The sequence below is a fragment of the Nyctereutes procyonoides genome, unplaced genomic scaffold, assembly GCF_905146905.1.
Source record: "Nyctereutes procyonoides isolate TBG_1078 unplaced genomic scaffold, NYPRO_anot_genome, whole genome shotgun sequence".
Taxonomy (NCBI): Eukaryota; Metazoa; Chordata; class Mammalia; order Carnivora; family Canidae; genus Nyctereutes; species Nyctereutes procyonoides.
The window spans coordinates 4,654,677-4,674,428 of NW_026575025.1; the positions used below are offsets into that span (position 1 = coordinate 4,654,677).

The 19,752-nt window shown below is 58.6% G+C and overlaps 1 protein-coding gene across 1 annotated transcript in view; it reads left to right on the top strand.

The window, feature by feature from the left end:
• MUC5AC (mucin 5AC, oligomeric mucus/gel-forming) overlaps positions 1-19,752 on the top strand; it is a 31,311-nt gene that overhangs the window by 4,517 nt on the left and 7,042 nt on the right. The window contains 32 exon segments of the mRNA XM_055315135.1: positions 2-267; positions 531-669; positions 877-987; positions 1,642-1,711; positions 1,786-1,923; positions 2,017-2,181; positions 2,449-2,543; positions 3,046-3,172; positions 3,362-3,617; positions 3,696-3,748; positions 4,050-4,150; positions 4,325-4,476; positions 4,633-4,771; positions 4,875-4,988; positions 5,090-5,269; positions 5,969-6,208; positions 6,414-6,570; positions 7,066-7,194; positions 7,413-7,575; positions 8,023-8,066; positions 8,156-8,344; positions 8,836-9,347; positions 9,452-9,489; positions 9,554-10,625; positions 11,300-11,971; positions 12,080-13,171; positions 13,232-13,878; positions 15,319-15,870; positions 17,000-17,010; positions 17,419-17,506; positions 19,080-19,120; positions 19,421-19,629. Of these exon segments, the coding sequence (XP_055171110.1) occupies positions 2-267; positions 531-669; positions 877-987; positions 1,642-1,711; positions 1,786-1,923; positions 2,017-2,181; positions 2,449-2,543; positions 3,046-3,172; positions 3,362-3,617; positions 3,696-3,748; positions 4,050-4,150; positions 4,325-4,476; positions 4,633-4,771; positions 4,875-4,988; positions 5,090-5,269; positions 5,969-6,208; positions 6,414-6,570; positions 7,066-7,194; positions 7,413-7,575; positions 8,023-8,066; positions 8,156-8,344; positions 8,836-9,347; positions 9,452-9,489; positions 9,554-10,625; positions 11,300-11,971; positions 12,080-13,171; positions 13,232-13,878; positions 15,319-15,870; positions 17,000-17,010; positions 17,419-17,506; positions 19,080-19,120; positions 19,421-19,629 (7,962 nt within the window).

The window sequence follows — 19,752 nt, forward strand, 5'->3', positions numbered from 1 at the left end:
CCCTTAGCCTCACACAGAGGTGCTCTGGGCCCCTGGGTCTGAGGAGCCCCTGAAGGTCAGGGTGACCTTGGGCAGAGGGCCGGCCCCCTCCACCTGTTCAGTGGTGGACACAGCCTGGCACCTGCCGTACGGCCTGCCTGCTTCTGCAGGGATGGTGCTCGATGACATTGGCCAGACGGGCTGCATTCCTGCCTCCCAGTGTGCCTGTGTGTACAACGGGGCCACGTACGCTCCGGGGGCCGTCTATTCCACAGACTGCACCAACTGGTAGGACCCCAAGCCCCTGCCCTCCTGTACCCCCTGGACATGTCCTGGGAAGGCTGCTCTGGGGGCCATGGCCCCATGCTGGCTGTCGCCTCTCACTCGGGGCCCTGGGCATAGGCCGGTGGCTCTCCATGCAGATCCTGATGGGCCCTGGTCTGTGCAGTGATGTGGGTGGGCCTCGGCAAGACCCCTGTCCACCTGCCAGTGCGGAGGTTGGGGCTGGATGCTCCAGGGGCTGCACACACATGGGCTGTACCTGTACTCAGCACCTGCTTGAGAGGCCAGTGGAGCTGCCAAGAGGTGCCGTGCCCAGGCACCTGCTCAGTGCTGGGGGGCGCCCACTTCTCCACATTTGACGAGAGGCGGTACACAGTGCACGGGGACTGCAGCTACGTGTTGGTCAAGGTACGGGCCCCAAGGTCCTTGCTCCCGACGGAGTGGCTTTTGGCCACGAGTCTGACCAGCTCACCCCCTGCCTAGGCTGCATGTAGATGCTGCGTCTGTGGCCACCCTGGGAATGTGCCCCCTAGGATCTTGGGGGGAGGGCGGGGAGGCGGGGAGGACTCTGTGGGCTGGCACCTCTGGGCAGAGGGTGAGGACCCGTGTCTGCAGCCCTGTAACAGCAGCACCTTCACTGTGCTGGCGGAGCTGCGCAAGTGTGGCCTGACAGACACTGAGACTTGTCTGAGGAGCTTGACGCTGAGCCTGGGCGGGGGACACACGGTGAGCATAGCCCTGGGGGGGCTGGGTGGGGGGCACAGTGAGAGCAGACCCGAGGGGTGGGGGGCACAGTGAGAGCAGACCCGAGGGGGTGGGGGGCACAGTGAGAGCAGACCCGAGGGGTGGGGGGCACAGTGAGAGCAGACCCAGGGGGTGAGGGGCACAGTGAGAGCAGACGCAGGTTGGGGGAGTCTGCCCCTCATGGCAAGTGACCTCTGCCCAAGCCCTTGATCCTGGCTCGGGCGGCGAGTGACCAGGGTGCAGCCTGAGGACCCTCCCACCCACGGGTTTCTGCCTGGGGAGGGCCACCGGGGCGTCCACGCCTGCCCCAACCAGCCCTGGAAGGAGGGACCAGGGCACGTCCGGTAGCTCGACTTCATTGAAGGCAACTTCCCTATTTTATTTTATTGTTTATTTATTTTTGTTTTTTCTTTTTATTTTTCCAACTTCCCTATGTCATCAAATGACTTGGGTTTTTGCCAGAGAGAGTGTGTGATCCTGAGGGACACAGATAAGCTGAGCCTGGGGTGGTGCTTGGGTCGTCAGCCCTTCCTCATGGGTACCTGGGGTCCCCATGGGCAGGGGTCATGGCCTCTGGAGCCCCCCGGGGTGCTGGTGGAGCCCCAGCCACCCTGACCCCGCCCCCTGCTCTCCCAGGTCATCACTGTCAAGGCCAGCGGGGAGGTGTTTGTGAACCAGATCTACACCCAGATGCCCATCTCAGCAGGTGAGGGCACCGCCCTGGCCCCCCAGGGTCCCGCCCCTCACAGCCCACTGAGGCCTTGACTCCTGTGTCCACAGGCAACGTTACACTCTTCAGACCCTCCACCTTCTTCATCGTCGCCCAGACCAACCTGGGCCTGCAGCTGGACATCCAGCTGGTGCCCATCATGCAGGTGTTCGTGAGGCTGGGGCCCGAGCTCCGCGGGCTGACCTGTGGTAAGAGGCACCGCCGTCCCTGGGAGCCCGGAGCCCACCTGGGCTGCAGGGCTCCGGGACCTCACACCGCCCTCCCGCCCCTCCCACCCCCAGGCCTGTGCGGGAACTTCAACCAGAACCAGGCCGACGACTTCCGTGCCCTCAGCGGCGTGGTGGAGGGCACGGCCGCTGCCTTCGCCAACACCTGGAAGACCCAGGCCGCCTGCCCCAACGTCAAGAACAGCTTCGAGGACCCCTGTTCCCTCAGCGTGGAGAACGGTATGTGGGTGCTGGTGACCCCTGGGGCCACAGAGGTCCCCTCTGGCCCCAAAGGAGGGATTCAGGAGGTAAACAGGCAGACCTGCCAACGCATTGCCCGTTACGGCCGTGGTAACTTTGCAAGAACAGGAACAGGGTGTTTCTGGGGCGGGGGAGGCCCGGCCTCTGCATGCCTGCTGACCTAGCAAGGGTGCTTGGGAAGGAGCCGGGACCCTACAGGGGGCTGACCATCCGGCCCGCCGACCGCCCTGGTTCCTCTGTCCACAGAGAAGTATGCTCAGCACTGGTGCTCCCGGCTGACGGACTCCCACGGCCCCTTCGCCCAGTGCCACACTGCCGTGAACCCTGGCACCTACTATTCGGTAATCTGCGCCCACCGGCCTCAGCCCTCTGGCCATGCGGCTGCCCTCGGGAGGCGGGGGCATCTCTGCAAGGACCCAATGATGTCCCGAGGCCTCGCCTTCATCTGTGCCTCCAGCCAGGACGACAACCCCTGAGGGCTCATGGCCCGTGGACCCTGGAGTCCAAATGGGACCCCTTAGTGGTGGCTGAGATGCTCTGGGCTCTGAGCTGGCACCTGTCCAGAGATGAGAGGCCATGGTCCTTCCAGCACTCACCTGGAGGGGGGTCAGGTGCCAAGACGGTCTGCTGAGGGCATGGGGCCCTGGCGCAGACTTGAGGAGGGGTCCTGGGGGGCTGCAGGCTCTTGGGGGATGCTCACCATGTCCTCAGGTCCCCGGCCTCTTGCGTCCATCCTCGGGGCGGAGCTCCCAGCCCAGGTGGGGGGCCCAAGAAGGACACACAGGGAGAGGAGGGGCCTGGGTGTGCGGGGGTCCCTAATGGCTCCTGCATCCCTGTCCCTAGAACTGTATGTTCGACACGTGTAACTGTGAGAAGAGCGAGGACTGCCTGTGTGCGGCCTTGTCCTCCTACGTGCATGCCTGCGCTGCCAACGGGGTGCTGCTCAGCGGCTGGAGGGACGGCGTGTGCAGTGAGTGTCCCCCCGCACTGGAACATGTGATGCATGGCCTCATCCCCGCGTGGGGCTCAGAGGCCCGGAGCACCCAGCCAGCACAGCCTGGGACCCTGCGGCGAGGGGCAGGCCTGCTGTGCATAGGGGCGGGGTGTGGTGACGGCTCCCCTTCATCCTGACTGCCTCTCCCTGCCTGGCGTCCTACAGCAAAGCCCATGGCCACCTGCCCTAAGTCGCTGACCTACCAGTACCACATCGACACCTGCCAGCCCACCTGCCGGTCCCGGAGTCACGAGGACATCACCTGTGGCATCAACTTTGTCCCTGTGGATGGCTGCACCTGCCCCACTGGCACCTTCATGGACGACACGGGCAAGTGTGTGCCGCCTACCAGCTGTCCCTGCTACCACGGAGGCTCCATGGTCCCCAACGGGGAGTCGCTCCACGAGCGTGGGGCCATCTGGTAAGAGCCCCTGTCGTTTGGGCCTGGTGGGCAGGGCAGTTGGGGTGGGCGAACCCTCTGACCACCCTCTCCTCCCAGCACCTGCACGCAAGGCATGCTGACCTGCATCGGAGGCCAAGTTCCCACCCCAGGTGAGCCCGCAGAGAGGGACGGGCTCTCATTATCTCCAAGCTTCTGGGTGACCCCCACCCCCCACCCCGTCAGTGTGGCTGGTGGGTGTGCATAGGTTTCTCTGTCTGCGGTCTGTGCCCTCTGGGCTCAGTGAGGAGGTGGTGAGCGTGTGAGCACTGTGCACAAGCACACACCCCGCTGGCCGTGCCCCAGGGAGGCATAGACTCGGCTGCTGGGAAACACACCGTGTGCAGCTGTGTGTCTCAGGGCCAGCCTGGTGGGTGGTGTTTGGGGACCCCTGAATGGCCTCTTCCTCCCCAGTCTGCACCCCACCCATGGTCTACCTCGACTGTCGCAATGCCACGCGGGGGGCCACTGGGGCCAGCTGTCAGAAGAGCTGCTTCACCCTGGACATGGACTGTGTGAGTCCCCCACACCCCAAGGACCCTTCACGGGCACCTGCCGAGTGGCTGTCTCAGGCTGGTCCCCGGAAGACGGCTGACCAAGTGCTCTCCAGACTCACTGCAGGCTGTGGGAGGCGGGGGGCTCTGCTGTTGATCCCCAGCCTGCTAAGCTGTGTCCCCTGTGCCCCACAGTACAGCTCCCAGTGCGAACCTGGCTGCGTGTGTCCCGATGGGCTGGTGTCCGACGGTAAAGGTGGCTGCGTCGCTGTGACAGACTGTCCCTGCGTGCACAACGAGGCCAGCTACCTGCCCGGCCAGACCATCTGGGTGGGCTGCAACACCTGGTAGGCAGGGGGGCCCTCCCTGCACCGGGTGGTGAAGCCCCAGCCCCCGAGGCCTGCCTGAAGATCCTGCCCCAGTCAGGCCCCTGCAGGGGCTCGTCCCCGACCCCAACTCCCCCCACCCAGCCTGGGCCTGACTGGCCCTGTCCCTGCCCCTAGCACCTGTAAGAGCAGGATGTGGAAGTGTACGGACGAGCCCTGCCTGGCCACCTGCGCGGTGTACGGGGACGGCCACTACCTCACCTTTGACGGGAGGCGCTACAGCTTCAGTGGGGACTGCGCGTACACGCTCGTTCAGGTACGTGGTCCCTGGGGCTCCCCAGCTGTCCCGTGGTCCTGCAGTGCTGCTTTGGGTGCCCCCCAGCCTCCTCGCTGCCGGCACAGCCTCCCCCTCTCCCCAGGACCACTGCGGCGGGAACAGCACTGCCAATGCCACCTTCCGTGTGGTCACTGAGAACGTCCCCTGCGGAACCACGGGCGTCACCTGCTCCAAGGCCATCAAGCTGTTCCTGGGGGTGAGTGGGGCTGCTGGGCGGGGATGGGGCACCCCTTGGAGCACCCCTGGGAATGTGGGGAAGGGAGCGGGGACATGTCCGAGTGACCCCTTCCCGCACAGAGCTACGAGCTGAGGCTGAGTGGTGGCGGTGTGGAGGTGATCGAGAAGGGTGCAGGGCAGGCGGCTCCCTACTCCATCCGTCAGATGGGCATCTACCTGGTGGTGGACACTGAGGTTGGCCTGGTGTTGCTGTGGGACAGGAAGACCAGTATCTTCCTCAAACTCAGCCCTGAGTTCAAGGTAGGCCCCCACCCCCACCCCGGGATGGCCCTCCCTCGCCCTAGACCAGGGGCCAGCTGGGATGGGTGTGGGGTGGCTGGGCAGACGCAGAGCGGGGAGTCAGCTGGCGAGCCTCGAGGGGTGGCTGGGAGGAGGCCCTTCACCGTGTCATGGGGCTGTTGGGACACCGGCAAAACTCGCGGCTCCTTCTAATGGTTCTGGATGCCGGAAGTCCCACCAGACTGTCCCAGTGCCCACTCCCTCCAGAGCCTCTGGGCCCCAGGTGTCCCCCCAACCGCTGCCTGCACAGACTGTCTTCAATGTCTGTGCCCGAATGTCCCTGGGGTCACAGGCCCTGTGCTGTCAGCCCACCCCAACCCAGGACATCCTTGTGGGAGCTGGATCCCCACCTGCAGTGGTCCTGGGTCCACATGAGGCCATGCTCAGGGTCAGGACTGGAGCTGGTCTTCAGGGGACACCAAGCAGCCTGGTGTGCCATCTCGCCTGTGCCCTCGTCCCCCAGGAGGGATGCCACTGTGACCCTGTGTGCTGTGGGCGGCCACACACGGTGAAGGCAGAGAGCCCCCCTGCACGCTTGGGCCCCCCTCCTCTTGGGGACGTGAGGGCCAGGGACAGCAAATGGGGTCACAGGAGGCAGGGGAGAGCTCCAGCCCCTCCCGCACAGCCCCAGCACTCTGTCTCCTGTGCCTCCGTCTGCAGGGCCGGGTCTGTGGGCTGTGTGGGAACTTTGATGACAATGCTGTCAATGACTTCACCACGCGGAGCCAGTCCGTGGTGGGCAGCGCCCTGGAGTTTGGCAACAGCTGGAAGTTCTCTCCGTCCTGCCCTGATGCCCCAGCCCCCAGGGACCCCTGCACTGCCAACCCCTACCGCAAGTCCTGGTCTCAGAAGCAGTGCAGCATCATCAACAGCGCCACGTTCGCCGCCTGCCATGCCCACGTATGCAGCTGTTCCCCAGGGCACCCAGGGGGAGGGGACAGAGGTCGGGCACCGGCATGGCCTCCTACCCTCTTGGCCAGCCTGTGGTCGGCCCTCGGCTCCCCCTGAGCTCTGGGGGAAACCGGCCCAGGTCGGGGCACACTGCAGGCCTGACCCCCGGGTGCCCCAGGCCCCGAATCCCAAGCCTCTTCCCCTCGCCCCCCAGGTGGAGCCCGCCAAGTACTACGAGGCCTGTGTGGGCGATGCGTGTGCCTGTGACTCAGGGGGCGACTGTGAATGTTTCTGCACGGCTGTGGCCGCCTACGCCCAGGCCTGCCACGACGTGGGCGTGTGCGTGTCCTGGAGGACCCCGGACATCTGCCGTGAGTATACACGACGCGTCAGGGTGGAGCGGGCCCACGGGGAGTGACGGCCGTGTGTGATAAGGCTGGTCACCCATGGGAGGGGAGAGGATGGTGGAGAAGAAAATGAAATGGATAGGTGTCGTCGGTGGGGAGAGGGAAGGGTGTTCTGGAACTGAGAGGGGTAAGCAGAGCCCCATCCCCACCCAACTGGAACCTGGCTGGGGGGAACGTGCCTGGGGAGCTGCTCTGGCCGTTGTCCCCCACCCCAATGGGTGGCCTCCCCAGGGACCAGGCGCCCACGCTGCATGTACCACGGGCATTCGTGGCCTATGCCCTCTGAGGTCCTATCCAGGAGGCACAGGGGAGCGAAATGGCTGGAGAACAGCCCGCAGGACTGGGTCGAAGGTCGGGGTGCAGGGGGAGCTTGTCCGGCCCGTGTGCTGTCTTGCCTGGGGCCACTGGGTGGCTCGCTCCAGGTGGTGCTGGGCCACTGAGCCCCCCACCTGCCTGCAGCCTTGTTCTGCGACTACTACAACCCTGAGGGTCAGTGTGAGTGGCACTACCAGCCGTGCGGGGCGCCCTGCATGAGGACCTGCCGGAACCCCAGCGGCCGGTGTCTGCACGACCTGCATGGCCTGGAAGGTAAGCTGCTGCCTTGGTGGCCAGAGGGGCGGTGCTGGGGGTCCTGGGACCCTTGGCTGGGCTGGACTCTTCCCGCACCCTGAGGTGCCTTTGTGGGTGCTGTCCCATGCGGCCACCGTGCTGCGGGTGAGAACTAGGGCTGGGTCTGAGCCGAGGCCATGGGGCTGAGGCGATCAGTGAGGCAAGCTGGCTGGGACTCAGGCCTCACTGGGCTACAGGCTGCTACCCCAAGTGCCCGCCGGAGGCCCCCATCTTCGATGAGGACCAGATGCAGTGTGTGGCCACATGCCCAACCCCACCCCCGCCGCTGCCCTGCCGTGTCCAGGGCAAGTCCTATTGGCCAGGCTCGGTTGTGCCTTCTGAGGAGAACTGCCAGTCCTGGTGAGTCCTGGGGCAGAGGGGTGAGGAGCCGGGAGAGGGAGGGGGTTCGACTGGCTCCTGCTCTTGGGGAAAGGCCCCCCTGGCCACCTTTCCCCAGGGCCTCGGCCCTCAGGACAGGGAGGGATGGGTTGCCACAGCCTGGGGGTCCTGGGGTCTAGCAGGCACCTCCCTGTTGCAGGGTGGGGGTGGGCAGGGGTTGCAGTGAAGCTGAGTCATGATGCCACCCCGAGGACCCCCCAGGCAGCTGCCCTGGAGCAGAGATATCTGTCAGAATGTCTCCAGGGTGCATTGTGTGCTAGACGCCTGCCTCCGTCACTCACTGATTGTCAGGGGCTCCCTGAGAGGGTGTGACCTCGGGCCCCACGTCCACCATTTGGGCTGGGGGCGGCTCTGGCACAGCAAGGGTGCCTTGCACCTTCGGACTCACCTCTTTCCTCCTGCCACCAGTGTTTGCACTGAGAGCGGCGTGCAGTGTGTCTACGATGCTGAGGGTGAGCAGTGGATGGCCTTGCTGGGGTCTGGGGTCTTAGGGTCCCCACCTTCCCCCCAGCCCCTCATGTGCCCAACCCTCCCCCCACAGCCTGTGTCTGCACCTACAACGGGTGGCACTTCCATCCGGGGGATGTCATCTATCACACCACTGACGGCACGGGCGGGTGCATCTCTGCCCGCTGCTCCGTGAACGGCACCATCGCGAGGAGGGTGTACACCTGCAGCTCCACGACCCCCGCACCACCCACCACCTTCTCCTTCTCCACGCCTTCCCTCGGTAAGGCAGACACACCGGGCACCGTGCAGGGCTGTCCTCTCCCCGAGAGTCCAGGAGGGGCCCAGGACGGGCAGCCTGCTGTCCCTGCAGCTGGGAAGGGCCAGCTTGTTCAGTCTCCCTGGAAGGATGGGTGTCCTCAGTTGTACCATCAGAGCCAGGGCTCTCAGCACAGGGCAGAGGCTTGAGTGAAGGCACCTCGGCTGGCCTCCCTTCTCTGGGGGGCATCTTAGAGCCTTATCAGAGCATCCCCCAAGAGTGCAAATTCTGCTCAGGGCATGCCTGGGGAGCCAGGTTCCCCCTAAATGAGCTCAATTCACCTCTATTCAACTACCATGAGCTCCACACCTGCCCTGTGCCAGGATTTTCTGCACAGGTGGAGACAGTCACACAGATTGACCTGGTGAAACCTGCAAAGCAGCTGGTGGACAAGGGGACAGGGATGACAGGGACCCCAAGAGACTTAGCCTTTCCTCCTTCTCTTCTGTCCTCAGGTGTGAGCTCAATACATCCGCCCCGCACATGCCACAGATCTACCAAGAGCACAGTGCACACAAATACTCCAAGCAGTGCCCTGTCCTCCACTCTGGTCACAGCCTCTAGTCCAATGTCTCACAAAACCTCTGTCCAGCCCCACGTGACCTGTGGAGAGGAGTGCCTGTGGTCACCGTGGCTGGATGTCAGCCATCCCGGACGGGGCATTGACAGTGGTGACTTCGACACGCTGGAGAACCTCCGTGCCCACGGGTACCACGTTTGCTCAGTGCCAAAGGAGGTGGAGTGCCAAGCTGAGGGTGCCCCAGAGGTGCCACTCCAAGTCCTGGGGCAGCATGTGGAGTGTAGCCCGACCGTGGGGCTAGTGTGTTACAACCGCAACCAGACATCCGGGCTCTGCTATAACTACCAGATCAGGATTCTGTGCTGCTTCCCTGGGACCTGCTCCACCTCCAGCACTCCACCTCCACCACCAGCTTCTACTCCTACACCTTCCAGGATTACAGAAACGGTGCCCACATCGGGGGTTATCAGGGTTACACCTGTGCCAACACACAACAAAACTTCCCCAGCCACTGTCACCGCAACTGGCACAACCACTCTCTCTACAACTAGCAAAACACCTGCTCCAGGTACCACTACACCTACTCCAGGTACCACTACCCTTGCCCCTAGTACTCCTATACCCCTCCCGGTTACCTCTACAATTATCCCAAGTACTTTTACCCTTGCCCTGAGTACTCCTTTATCTGTCCCAGTGACCACTGTGACCACCCCAGGTACTCCTACACATGCCCCAGGTACCACCACCACCACAACAGGTACTCCTACACCTACCCAAGGTGCAACTACAACCACTCTAGGTTCTCCTACAACTGTGAAAAACACTACCTTCACTCTGAGGTCAACGCCAGCTTCAACAACCCCTGAGCCTTGTTTACAAAACTTGTGCAGCTGGACCCACTGGTTTGACGGTAGCTATCCTGAGCCTGGTATAAACGGTGGGGATTTTGACACTTTTCCTAATTTGAGAGCCACAGGATATAAATTCTGTGAAAAACCCAGCAATGTGGAATGCAGGGCAGCATTCTTCCCAAACATCCCACTGGATGAGCTGGGGCAGGATGTGATTTGTGACAAGAGTGTGGGGCTGATGTGCCTGAATAAGAATCAGTTTCCTCCAATCTGCTATAACTATGAAATCCGGATCCAGTGCTGTGAGTTGGTGGATGTGTGCACAAGCACAACATCTCCTGTGACAGCTGAGAACACACACACCACCCCAAGGACAACCCAGACTCAAATGCAGCTTACCTCAACTACTGGAATTCCTTTGTCTCCCACACAACACAGTGGGGTCAGCTCAACGCAAGTGCACTCTTCAACCAGCAATGTGCTCAGCACACATTTGGTCTCTGTACCCATAACTATCAACTGCCAGCCACGATGCATGTGGACCAAGTGGTTTGACGTGGACTTCCCATCCCCGGGGCCCCACGGAGGAGACGTGGAAAGCTTCAGCAACATCATGAGAAAGGGAGAGAAAATCTGCCGCCGGCCAGAATACATCACACAGCTGGAGTGCCGGGCTGAGAGCCACCCTGAGGTCAGCATCGACAAGCTGGGCCAGGTGGTGCAGTGCAACCTCACCAAGGGCCTGGTGTGCCGGAACCAGGACCAGAAGGGCAATGTCGGGATGTGTCTCAACTATGAGGTCCGTGTGCTGTGCTGTGAGACCCCAGAGGGGTGTCCTCCCACCAAAACTGTCACAGTGTCTCACACCCCAAGTGTGAGCACCAGTAGTCTAAAAGAGACCACCACTCACCTGGTGACATCCCACTCAACATCTGTGCCAACAGCCAGCCCAAAAAGTATGTCAACAACAACCTCAACCTCTATGCCAACCACAGGCCCAACCTCTGTGCCAGAAACCACCAAAACCACTGTGCCAACAACAGGCCGAACATCTGTGCCAGAAAGCAGCTCAACCTCTGTGCCTACAACAGGCCCAGCAACTGTGCCAACAACCAGCTCAACCTCTGTGCCAAGAATCAGATCTACTTCTGTGCCAACAACAGGCCCAACAACAGTTCCAGAAACCAGCTCAACCTCTGTGCCAACAACTGGCCCAACATCTGTGCCAACAACAAGCTCAACCTCTGGGCCAACCACTGGACCAACAACTGTGCCAACAACCAGCTCAACCTCTGTGCCAACCACAGGCCCAACCTCTGTGCCAACAACGAGCTCAACTTCTGTGCCTCCATCCAGCCCAACATCTATGCCGGAAACCAGCTCAACCCCTGGGCCAACCACTGGACCAACAACTGTGCCAACAACGAGCTCAACTTCTGTGTCAACAACAGGCCCAACAACAGTTCCAACAACCAGCTCAACTTCTGTGCCAACAACTGGACCAACCTCTGTGCCAACAATGAGCTCAACTTCTGTGCCTCCATCCAGCGCAACATCTGTGCAAGAAACCAGCTCAACCCCTGTGCCAACAACAAGCCCAACAACAGTTCCAACAACCAGCTCAACCTCTGTGCCAACCACAGGCCCAACCTCTGTGCCAACAACGAGCTCAACTTCTGTGCCTCCATCCAGCCCAACATCTATGCCGGAAACCAGCTCAACCCCTGGACCAACAACTGTGCCAACAACGAGCTCAACTTCTGTGTCAACAACAGGCCCAACAACAGTTCCAACAACCAGCTCAACCTCTGTGCCAACCACAGGCCCAACCTCTGTGCCAACAACGAGCTCAACTTCTGTGCCTCCATCCAGCCCAACATCTATGCCGGAAACCAGCTCAACCCCTGGGCCAACCACTGGACCAACAACTGTGCCAACAACGAGCTCAACTTCTGTGTCAACAACAGGCCCAACAACAGTTCCAACAACCAGCTCAACTTCTGTGCCAACAACTGGACCAACCTCTGTGCCAACAATGAGCTCAACTTCTGTGCCTCCATCCAGCGCAACATCTGTGCAAGAAACCAGCTCAACCTCTGTGCCAACAACAAGCCCAACAACAGTTCCAACAACCAGCTCAACTTCTGTGCCTACAACTGGACCAACCTCTGTGCCAACAATGAGCTCAACTTCTGTGCCTGCATCCAGCCCAACATCTGTGCAAGAAACCAGCTCAACCTCTGTGCCAACAACAAGCCCAACAACAGTTCCAACAACCAGCTCAACCTCTGTGCCAACAACAGGCCCAACAACAGTTCCAACAACCAGCTCAACCTCTGTGCCAACCACAGGCCCAACATCTGTGCCAACAACAAGCTCAACCTCTGGGCCAACCACTGGACCAACAACTGTGCCAACAACAAGCTCAACCTCTGGGCCAACCACTGGACCAACAACTGTGCCAACAACCAGCTCAACCTCTGTGCCAACCACAGGCCCAACCTCTGTGCCAACAACGAGCTCAACTTCTGTGCCTCCATCCAGCCCAACATCTATGCCGGAAACCAGCTCAACCCCAGGGCCAACCACTGGACCAACAACTGTGCCAACAACGAGCTCAACTTCTGTGTCAACAACAGGCCCAACAACAGTTCCAACAACCAGCTCAACTTCTGTGCCAACAACTGGACCAACCTCTGTGCCAACAATGAGCTCAACTTCTGTGCCTCCATCCAGCGCAACATCTGTGCAAGAAACCAGCTCAACCTCTGTGCCAACAACAAGCCCAACAACAGTTCCAACAACCAGCTCAACCTCTGTGCCTACAACTGGACCAACCTCTGTGCCAACAATGAGCTCAACTTCTGTGCCTGCATCCAGCCCAACATCTGTGCAAGAAACCAGCTCAACCTCTGTGCCAACAACAAGCCCAACAACAGTTCCAACAACCAGCTCAACCTCTGTGCCAACAACAGGCCCAACAACAGTTCCAACAACCAGCTCAACCTCTGTGCCAACCACAGGCCCAACATCTGTGCCAACAACGAGCTCAACCTCTGGGCCAACCACTGGACCAACAACTGTGCCAACAACAAGCTCAACCTCTGGGCCAACCACTGGACCAACAACTGTGCCAACAACCAGCTCAACCTCTGTGCCAACCACAGGCCCAACCTCTGTGCCAACAACGAGCTCAACTTCTGTGCCTCCATCCAGCCCAACATCTATGCCGGAAACCAGCTCAACCCCAGGGCCAACCACTGGACCAACAACTGTGCCAACAACGAGCTCAACTTCTGTGTCAACAACAGGCCCAACAACAGTTCCAACAACCAGCTCAACTTCTGTGCCAACAACTGGACCAACCTCTGTGCCAACAATGAGCTCAACTTCTGTGCCTCCATCCAGCGCAACATCTGTGCAAGAAACCAGCTCAACCTCTGTGCCAACAACAAGCCCAACAACAGTTCCAACAACCAGCTCAACCTCTGTGCCAACAACTGGCCCAACATCTGTGCCAACAACAAGCTCAACCTCTGGGCCAACCACTGGACCAACAACTGTGCCAACAACCAGCTCAACCTCTGTGCCAACCACAGGCCCAACCTCTGTGCCAACAACGAGCTCAACTTCTGTGCCTCCATCCAGCCCAACATCTATGCCGGAAACCAGCTCAACCCCAGGGCCAACCACTGGACCAACAACTGTGCCAACAACGAGCTCAACTTCTGTGTCAACAACAGGCCCAACAACAGTTCCAACAACCAGCTCAACTTCTGTGCCAACAACTGGACCAACCTCTGTGCCAACAATGAGCTCAACTTCTGTGCCTCCATCCAGCGCAACATCTGTGCAAGAAACCAGCTCAACCTCTGTGCCAACAACAAGCCCAACAACAGTTCCAACAACCAGCTCAACCTCTGTGCCTACAACTGGACCAACCTCTGTGCCAACAATGAGCTCAACTTCTGTGCCTGCATCCAGCCCAACATCTGTGCAAGAAACCAGCTCAACCTCTGTGCCAACAACAAGCCCAACAACAGTTCCAACAACCAGCTCAACCTCTGTGCCAACAACAGGCCCAACAACAGTTCCAACAACCAGCTCAACCTCTGTGCCAACCACAGGCCCAACATCTGTGCCAACAACGAGCTCAACCTCTGGGCCAACCACTGGACCAACAACTGTGCCAACAACAAGCTCAACCTCTGGGCCAACCACTGGACCAACAACTGTGCCAACAACCAGCTCAACCTCTGTGCCAACCACAGGCCCAACCTCTGTGCCAACAACGAGCTCAACTTCTGTGCCTCCATCCAGCCCAACATCTATGCCGGAAACCAGCTCAACCCCAGGGCCAACCACTGGACCAACAACTGTGCCAACAACGAGCTCAACTTCTGTGTCAACAACAGGCCCAACAACAGTTCCAACAACCAGCTCAACTTCTGTGCCAACAACTGGACCAACCTCTGTGCCAACAATGAGCTCAACTTCTGTGCCTCCATCCAGCGCAACATCTGTGCAAGAAACCAGCTCAACCTCTGTGCCAACAACAAGCCCAACAACAGTTCCAACAACCAGCTCAACCTCTGTGCCAACAACTGGCCCAACATCTGTGCCAACAACAAGCTCAACCTCTGGGCCAACCACTGGACCAACAACTGTGCCAACAACCAGCTCAACCTCTGGGCCAACAACAGGCCCAACAACAGTTCCAACAACCAGCTCAACCTCTGTGCCAACCACAGGCCCAACCTCTGTGCCAACAACGAGCTCAACTTCTGTGCCTCCATCCAGACCAACATCTATGCTGGAAACCAGCTCAACCCCTGGGCCAACCACAGGACCAACATCTGTGCGAACAACGAGCTCAACCTCTGGGCCAACAACAGGCCCAACAACAGTTCCAACAACCAGCTCAACCTCTGTGCCAACAACTGGCCCAACATCTGTGCCAACAACAAGCTCAACCTCTGGGCCAACCACTGGACCAACAACTGTGCCAACAACCAGCTCAACCTCTGTGCCAACAACAGGCCCAACAACAGTTCCAACAACCAGCTCAACCTCTGTGCCAACAACTGGCCCAACATCTGTGCCAACAACAAGCTCAACCTCTGGGCCAACCACTGGACCAACAACTGTGCCAACAACCAGCTCAACCTCTGGGCCAACAACAGGCCCAACAACAGTTCCAACAACCAGCTCAACTTCTGGGCCAACAACAAGCCCAACAACAGTTCCAACAACCATCTCAACCTCTGTGCCAACAACAGGCCCAACAACTGGCCCAACAACGAGCTCAACTTCTGTGCCTCCATCCAGCCCAACATCTGTGCAAGAAACCAGCTCAACCTCTGGGCCAACAACAGGTACAACAACAGTTCCAACAACCAGCTCAACCTCTGTGCCAACAACAGGCCCAACCTCTGTGCCAACAACGAGCTCAACTTCTGTGCCTCCATCCAGCCCAACATCTATGCCGGAAACCAGTTCAACCCCTGGGCCAACCACTGGACCAACAACTGTGCCAACAACGAGCTCAACTTCTGTGTCAACAACAGGCCCAACAACAGTTCCAACAACCAGCTCAACTTCTGTGCTAACAATTGGACCAACCTCTGTGCCAACAATGAGCTCAACTTCTGTGCCTCCATCCAGCCCAACATCTGTGCAAGAAACCAGCTCAACCTCTGTGCCAACAACAAGCCCAACAACAGTTCCAACAACCAGCTCAACCTCTGTGCCTACAACAGGCCCAACAACAGTTCCAACAACCAGGTCAACCTCTGGGCCAACGACAGGTCCAACAACAGTTCCAACAACCAGCTCAACCTCTGTGCCAACATCAGAACCAACAACAGTTCCAACAACCAGCTCAACCTCTGTGCCAACATCAGGCCCAACAACAGTTCCAACAACCAGCTCAACCTCTGTGCCAACCACAGGCCCAACCTCTGTGCCAACAACGAGCTCAACTTCTGTGCCTCCATCCAGCCCAACATCTGTTTCAGAAACCAGCTCAACCTCTGGGCCAACAACAGGTCCAACAACAGTTCCAACAACCAGCTCAACCTCTGTGCCAACAACAGGCCCAACAACAGTTCCAACAACCAGCTCAACCTCTGTGCCAACAACTGGCCCAACATCTGTGCCAACAACAAGCTCAACCTCTGGGCCAACCACTGGACCAACAACTGTGCCAACAACCAGCTCAACCTCTGGGCCAACAACAGGCCCAACAACAGTTCCAACAACCAGCTCAACCTCTGTGCCAACAACGAGCTCAACTTCTGTGCCTCCATCCAGCCCAACATCTGTTTCAGAAACCAGCTCAACCTCTGGGCCAACAACAGGTCCAACAACAGTTCCAACAACCAGCTCAACCTCTGTGCCAACAACAGGCCCAACAACAGTTCCAACAACCAGCTCAACCTCTGTGCCAACAACTGGCCCAACATCTGTGCCAACAACAAGCTCAACCTCTGGGCCAACCACTGGACCAACAACTGTGCCAACAACCAGCTCAACCTCTGGGCCAACAACAGGCCCAACAACAGTTCCAACAACCAGCTCAACCTCTGTGCCAACCACAGGCCCAACCTCTGTGCCAACAACGAGCTCAACTTCTGTGCCTCCATCCAGCCCAACATCTATGCCGGAAACCAGCTCAACCCCTGGGCCAACCACTGGACCAACAACTGTGCCAACAACGAGCTCAACTTCTGTGTCAACAACAGGCCCAACAACAGTTCCAACAACCAGCTCAACCTCTGGGCCAACAACAGGTCCAACAACAGTTCCAACAACCAGCTCAACCTCTGTGCCAACAACAGGCCCAACAACAGTTCCAACAACCAGCTCAACCTCTGTGTCAACAACAGGCCCAACAACATTTCCATCAAGCAGCTCAACTTCTGTGTCAACAACTGGCCCAACCTCTGTGCCAACAACGAGCTCAACTTCTGTGCCTCCATCCAGCCCAACAACTGTGCCAACAACGAGCTCAACTTCTGTGTCAACAACAGGCCCAACAACAGTTCCAACAACCAGCTCAACTTCTGTGCCAACAACTGGCTCAACCTCTGTGCCAACAACGAGCTCAACTTCTGTGCCTCCATCCAGCCCAACATCTGTGCAAGAAACCAGCTCAACCTCTGTGCCAACAACAAGCCCAACAACAGTTCCAACAACCAGCTCAACCTCTGGGCCAACAACAGGCCCAACAACAGTTCCAACAACCAGCTCAACCTCTGGTCCAACAACAGGCCCAACAACTGGCCCAACAACGAGCTCAACTTCTGTGCCTCCATCCAGCCCAACATCTGTTTCAGAAACCAGCTCAACCTCTGGGCCAACAACAGGTCCAACAACAGTTCCAACAACCAGCTCAACCTCTGTGCCAACATCAGGCCCAACAACAGTTCCAACAACCAGCTCAACCTCTGTGCCAACATCAGGCCCAACAACAGTTCCAACAACCAGCTCAACCTCTGTGCCAACCACAGGCCCAACCTCTGTGCCAACAACGAGCTCAACTTCTGTGCCTCCATCCAGCCCAACATCTATGCCGGAAACCAGCTCAACCCCTGGGCCGACCACTGGACCAACAACTGTGCCTACAACGAGCTCAACTTCTGTGTCAACAACAGGCCCAACAACAGTTCCAACAACCAGCTCAACTTCTGTGCCAACAACTGGACCAACCTCTGTGCCAACGAGCTCAACTTCTGTGTCTCCATCCAGCGCAACATCTGTGCAAGAAACCAGCTCAACCTCTGTGCCAACAACAGGCCCAACAACATGTTCCAACAACCAGGTCAACCTCTGTGCCAACAACAAGCCCAACAACAGTTCCAACAACCAGCTCAACCTCTGGGCCAACAACAGGCCCAACAACTGTGCCAACAACGAGCTCAACTTCTGTGCCTCCATCCAGCCCAACATCTGTGCCAACAACGAGCTTAACTTCTGTGCCAACAACAGGCCCAACAACAGTTCCATCAAGTAGCTCAACTTCTGTGCCAACAACTGGCCCAACAACTGTGTCAACAACGAGCTCAACTTCTGTGCCTCCATCCAGCCCAACATCTATGCTGGAAACCAGCTCAACCTCTGTGCCAACAACAGGCCCAACAACATTTCCATCAAGCAGCTCAACTTCTGTGTCAACAACTGGCCCAACCTCTGTGCCAACAACGAGCTCAACTTCTGTGCCTCCATCCAGCCCAACAACTGTGCCAACAACGAGCTCAACTTCTGTGTCAACAACAGGCCCAACAACAGTTCCAACAACCAGCTCAACTTCTGTGACAACAACTGGCTCAACCTCTGTGCCAACAACGAGCTCAACTTCTGTGCCTCCATCCAGCCCAACATCTGTGCCAGAAACCAGCTCAACCCCTATGTCAACAACCCGCCCAATACCTGTGCCAACAACTAGGTCAACCTCTGTGCCTACAACCAGCCCCACATCTGTGTCCACAATCAGCACGACCTCTGAGCCAAGAAGCAGCTCAATTTCTGTGCCAATAACCAGCTCAACCTCTGTGCCTACAACCAGCCCAATCTCTGTGCCAGAAACCACCAAAACCACTGTGCCAACAACCAGCCCAATCTCTGTGCCAAAAACCACTGTGCCAACGAGCACAACATCTAGGCCAACAACTAGCTCAACGTCTGTGCCAGCCACCAGTCCAACATCTGCACCAGAAACCAGCTCAGCCTCTGTGCCAACAACCAGTGCAAGCACTGTGCCAACAACCAGCCTCACATCTCTACCAGCAAGCAGTCCAACGTCTCCGCCAAAAACTACCACAACGTCTGCTCCTACAACCAGCACAATCCCTGTTCTCACATCAGAGACAACCCACTCCCCGTATGTGACTGTCACTTGCCAGCCACAATGCACGTGGACCAAGTGGTTTGACGTGGACTTCCCATCCCCGGGGCCCCATGGAGGAGATGCAGAAACCTTCTGCAACATCAAGAAAAGGGGAGAGAAAATCTGCCGCCGGCCTGAATACATTGCACAGCTGGAGTGCCGGGCTGAGAGCCACCCTGAGGTCAGCATCGCCAAGCTGGGCCAGGTGGTGCAGTGCAACCTCACCAAGGGACTCGTGTGCCGGAACCGGGACCAGAAAGGCAATGTCGGGATGTGTCTCAACTATGAGGTCCGTGTGCTGTGCTGTGAGACCCCAGAGCACTGTGGTCACACCTCTGTGACGCCCCATGTGACTTCATCTACCAATCGCTCGCCTCCTCCTGAATCTACCTCTGTGGTGTCCACTGTGTCGTTTCCCAGCTCCGTGGCACCGTCCACCACGACATGCTACTGCAGCGTGTCTGGCAAGCTCTACCCTGCAGGTATGTGACTACTGATTCCAGGTGTGGTGTGTCTTTCCCCCAGCCTCTGCTATCTTGTCCACAAAAAAACAGTGGTGTATGGAAGAGGGGAGGGGTCCCTATCTCTGTGACTAAGCTACATGCTGTCTCTGAGTGGGACACTGAGCCCCCTTTGAGGATGTATTCTGTTTATTTCTGGGTAGGAATACGTCCTACCAGGTCCGTCCCTGATGTCAATGCCAGGCTGGAAGTGCCCCTCTGGGCTGTGACTATTTCCCCAGCTCAGCTCCGCTCATTGTTGCCTGACCCTTTCTCTTGCAGGATCCATCATTTACCAACAGACGGACCTCGCTGGTCACTGCTATTATGCCATGTGCAGCCTGGACTGTCAGGTGGTCAGGTGGTCAGACCAGTCCTGCTCCAGCAGCGTGCCACCTCCTGCCCCAACCACCTCCCCACCTGGACCCTCCTTGTCGACTTCTGTGCCTGTCACTATGCAGGGATGCCCAAATGCAGTCCCCCCGAGAATGGTAACTGCCCCTCTCTGCCCTTCTCAGAGGCTGGTGCCATGACCCTCCGCTTCTTTCCAATTTGGCTGTGAGCAGGAAAGTCAGTCACCTATGGGCCGAAGCAGGCTGACCATTGTGAAGTGG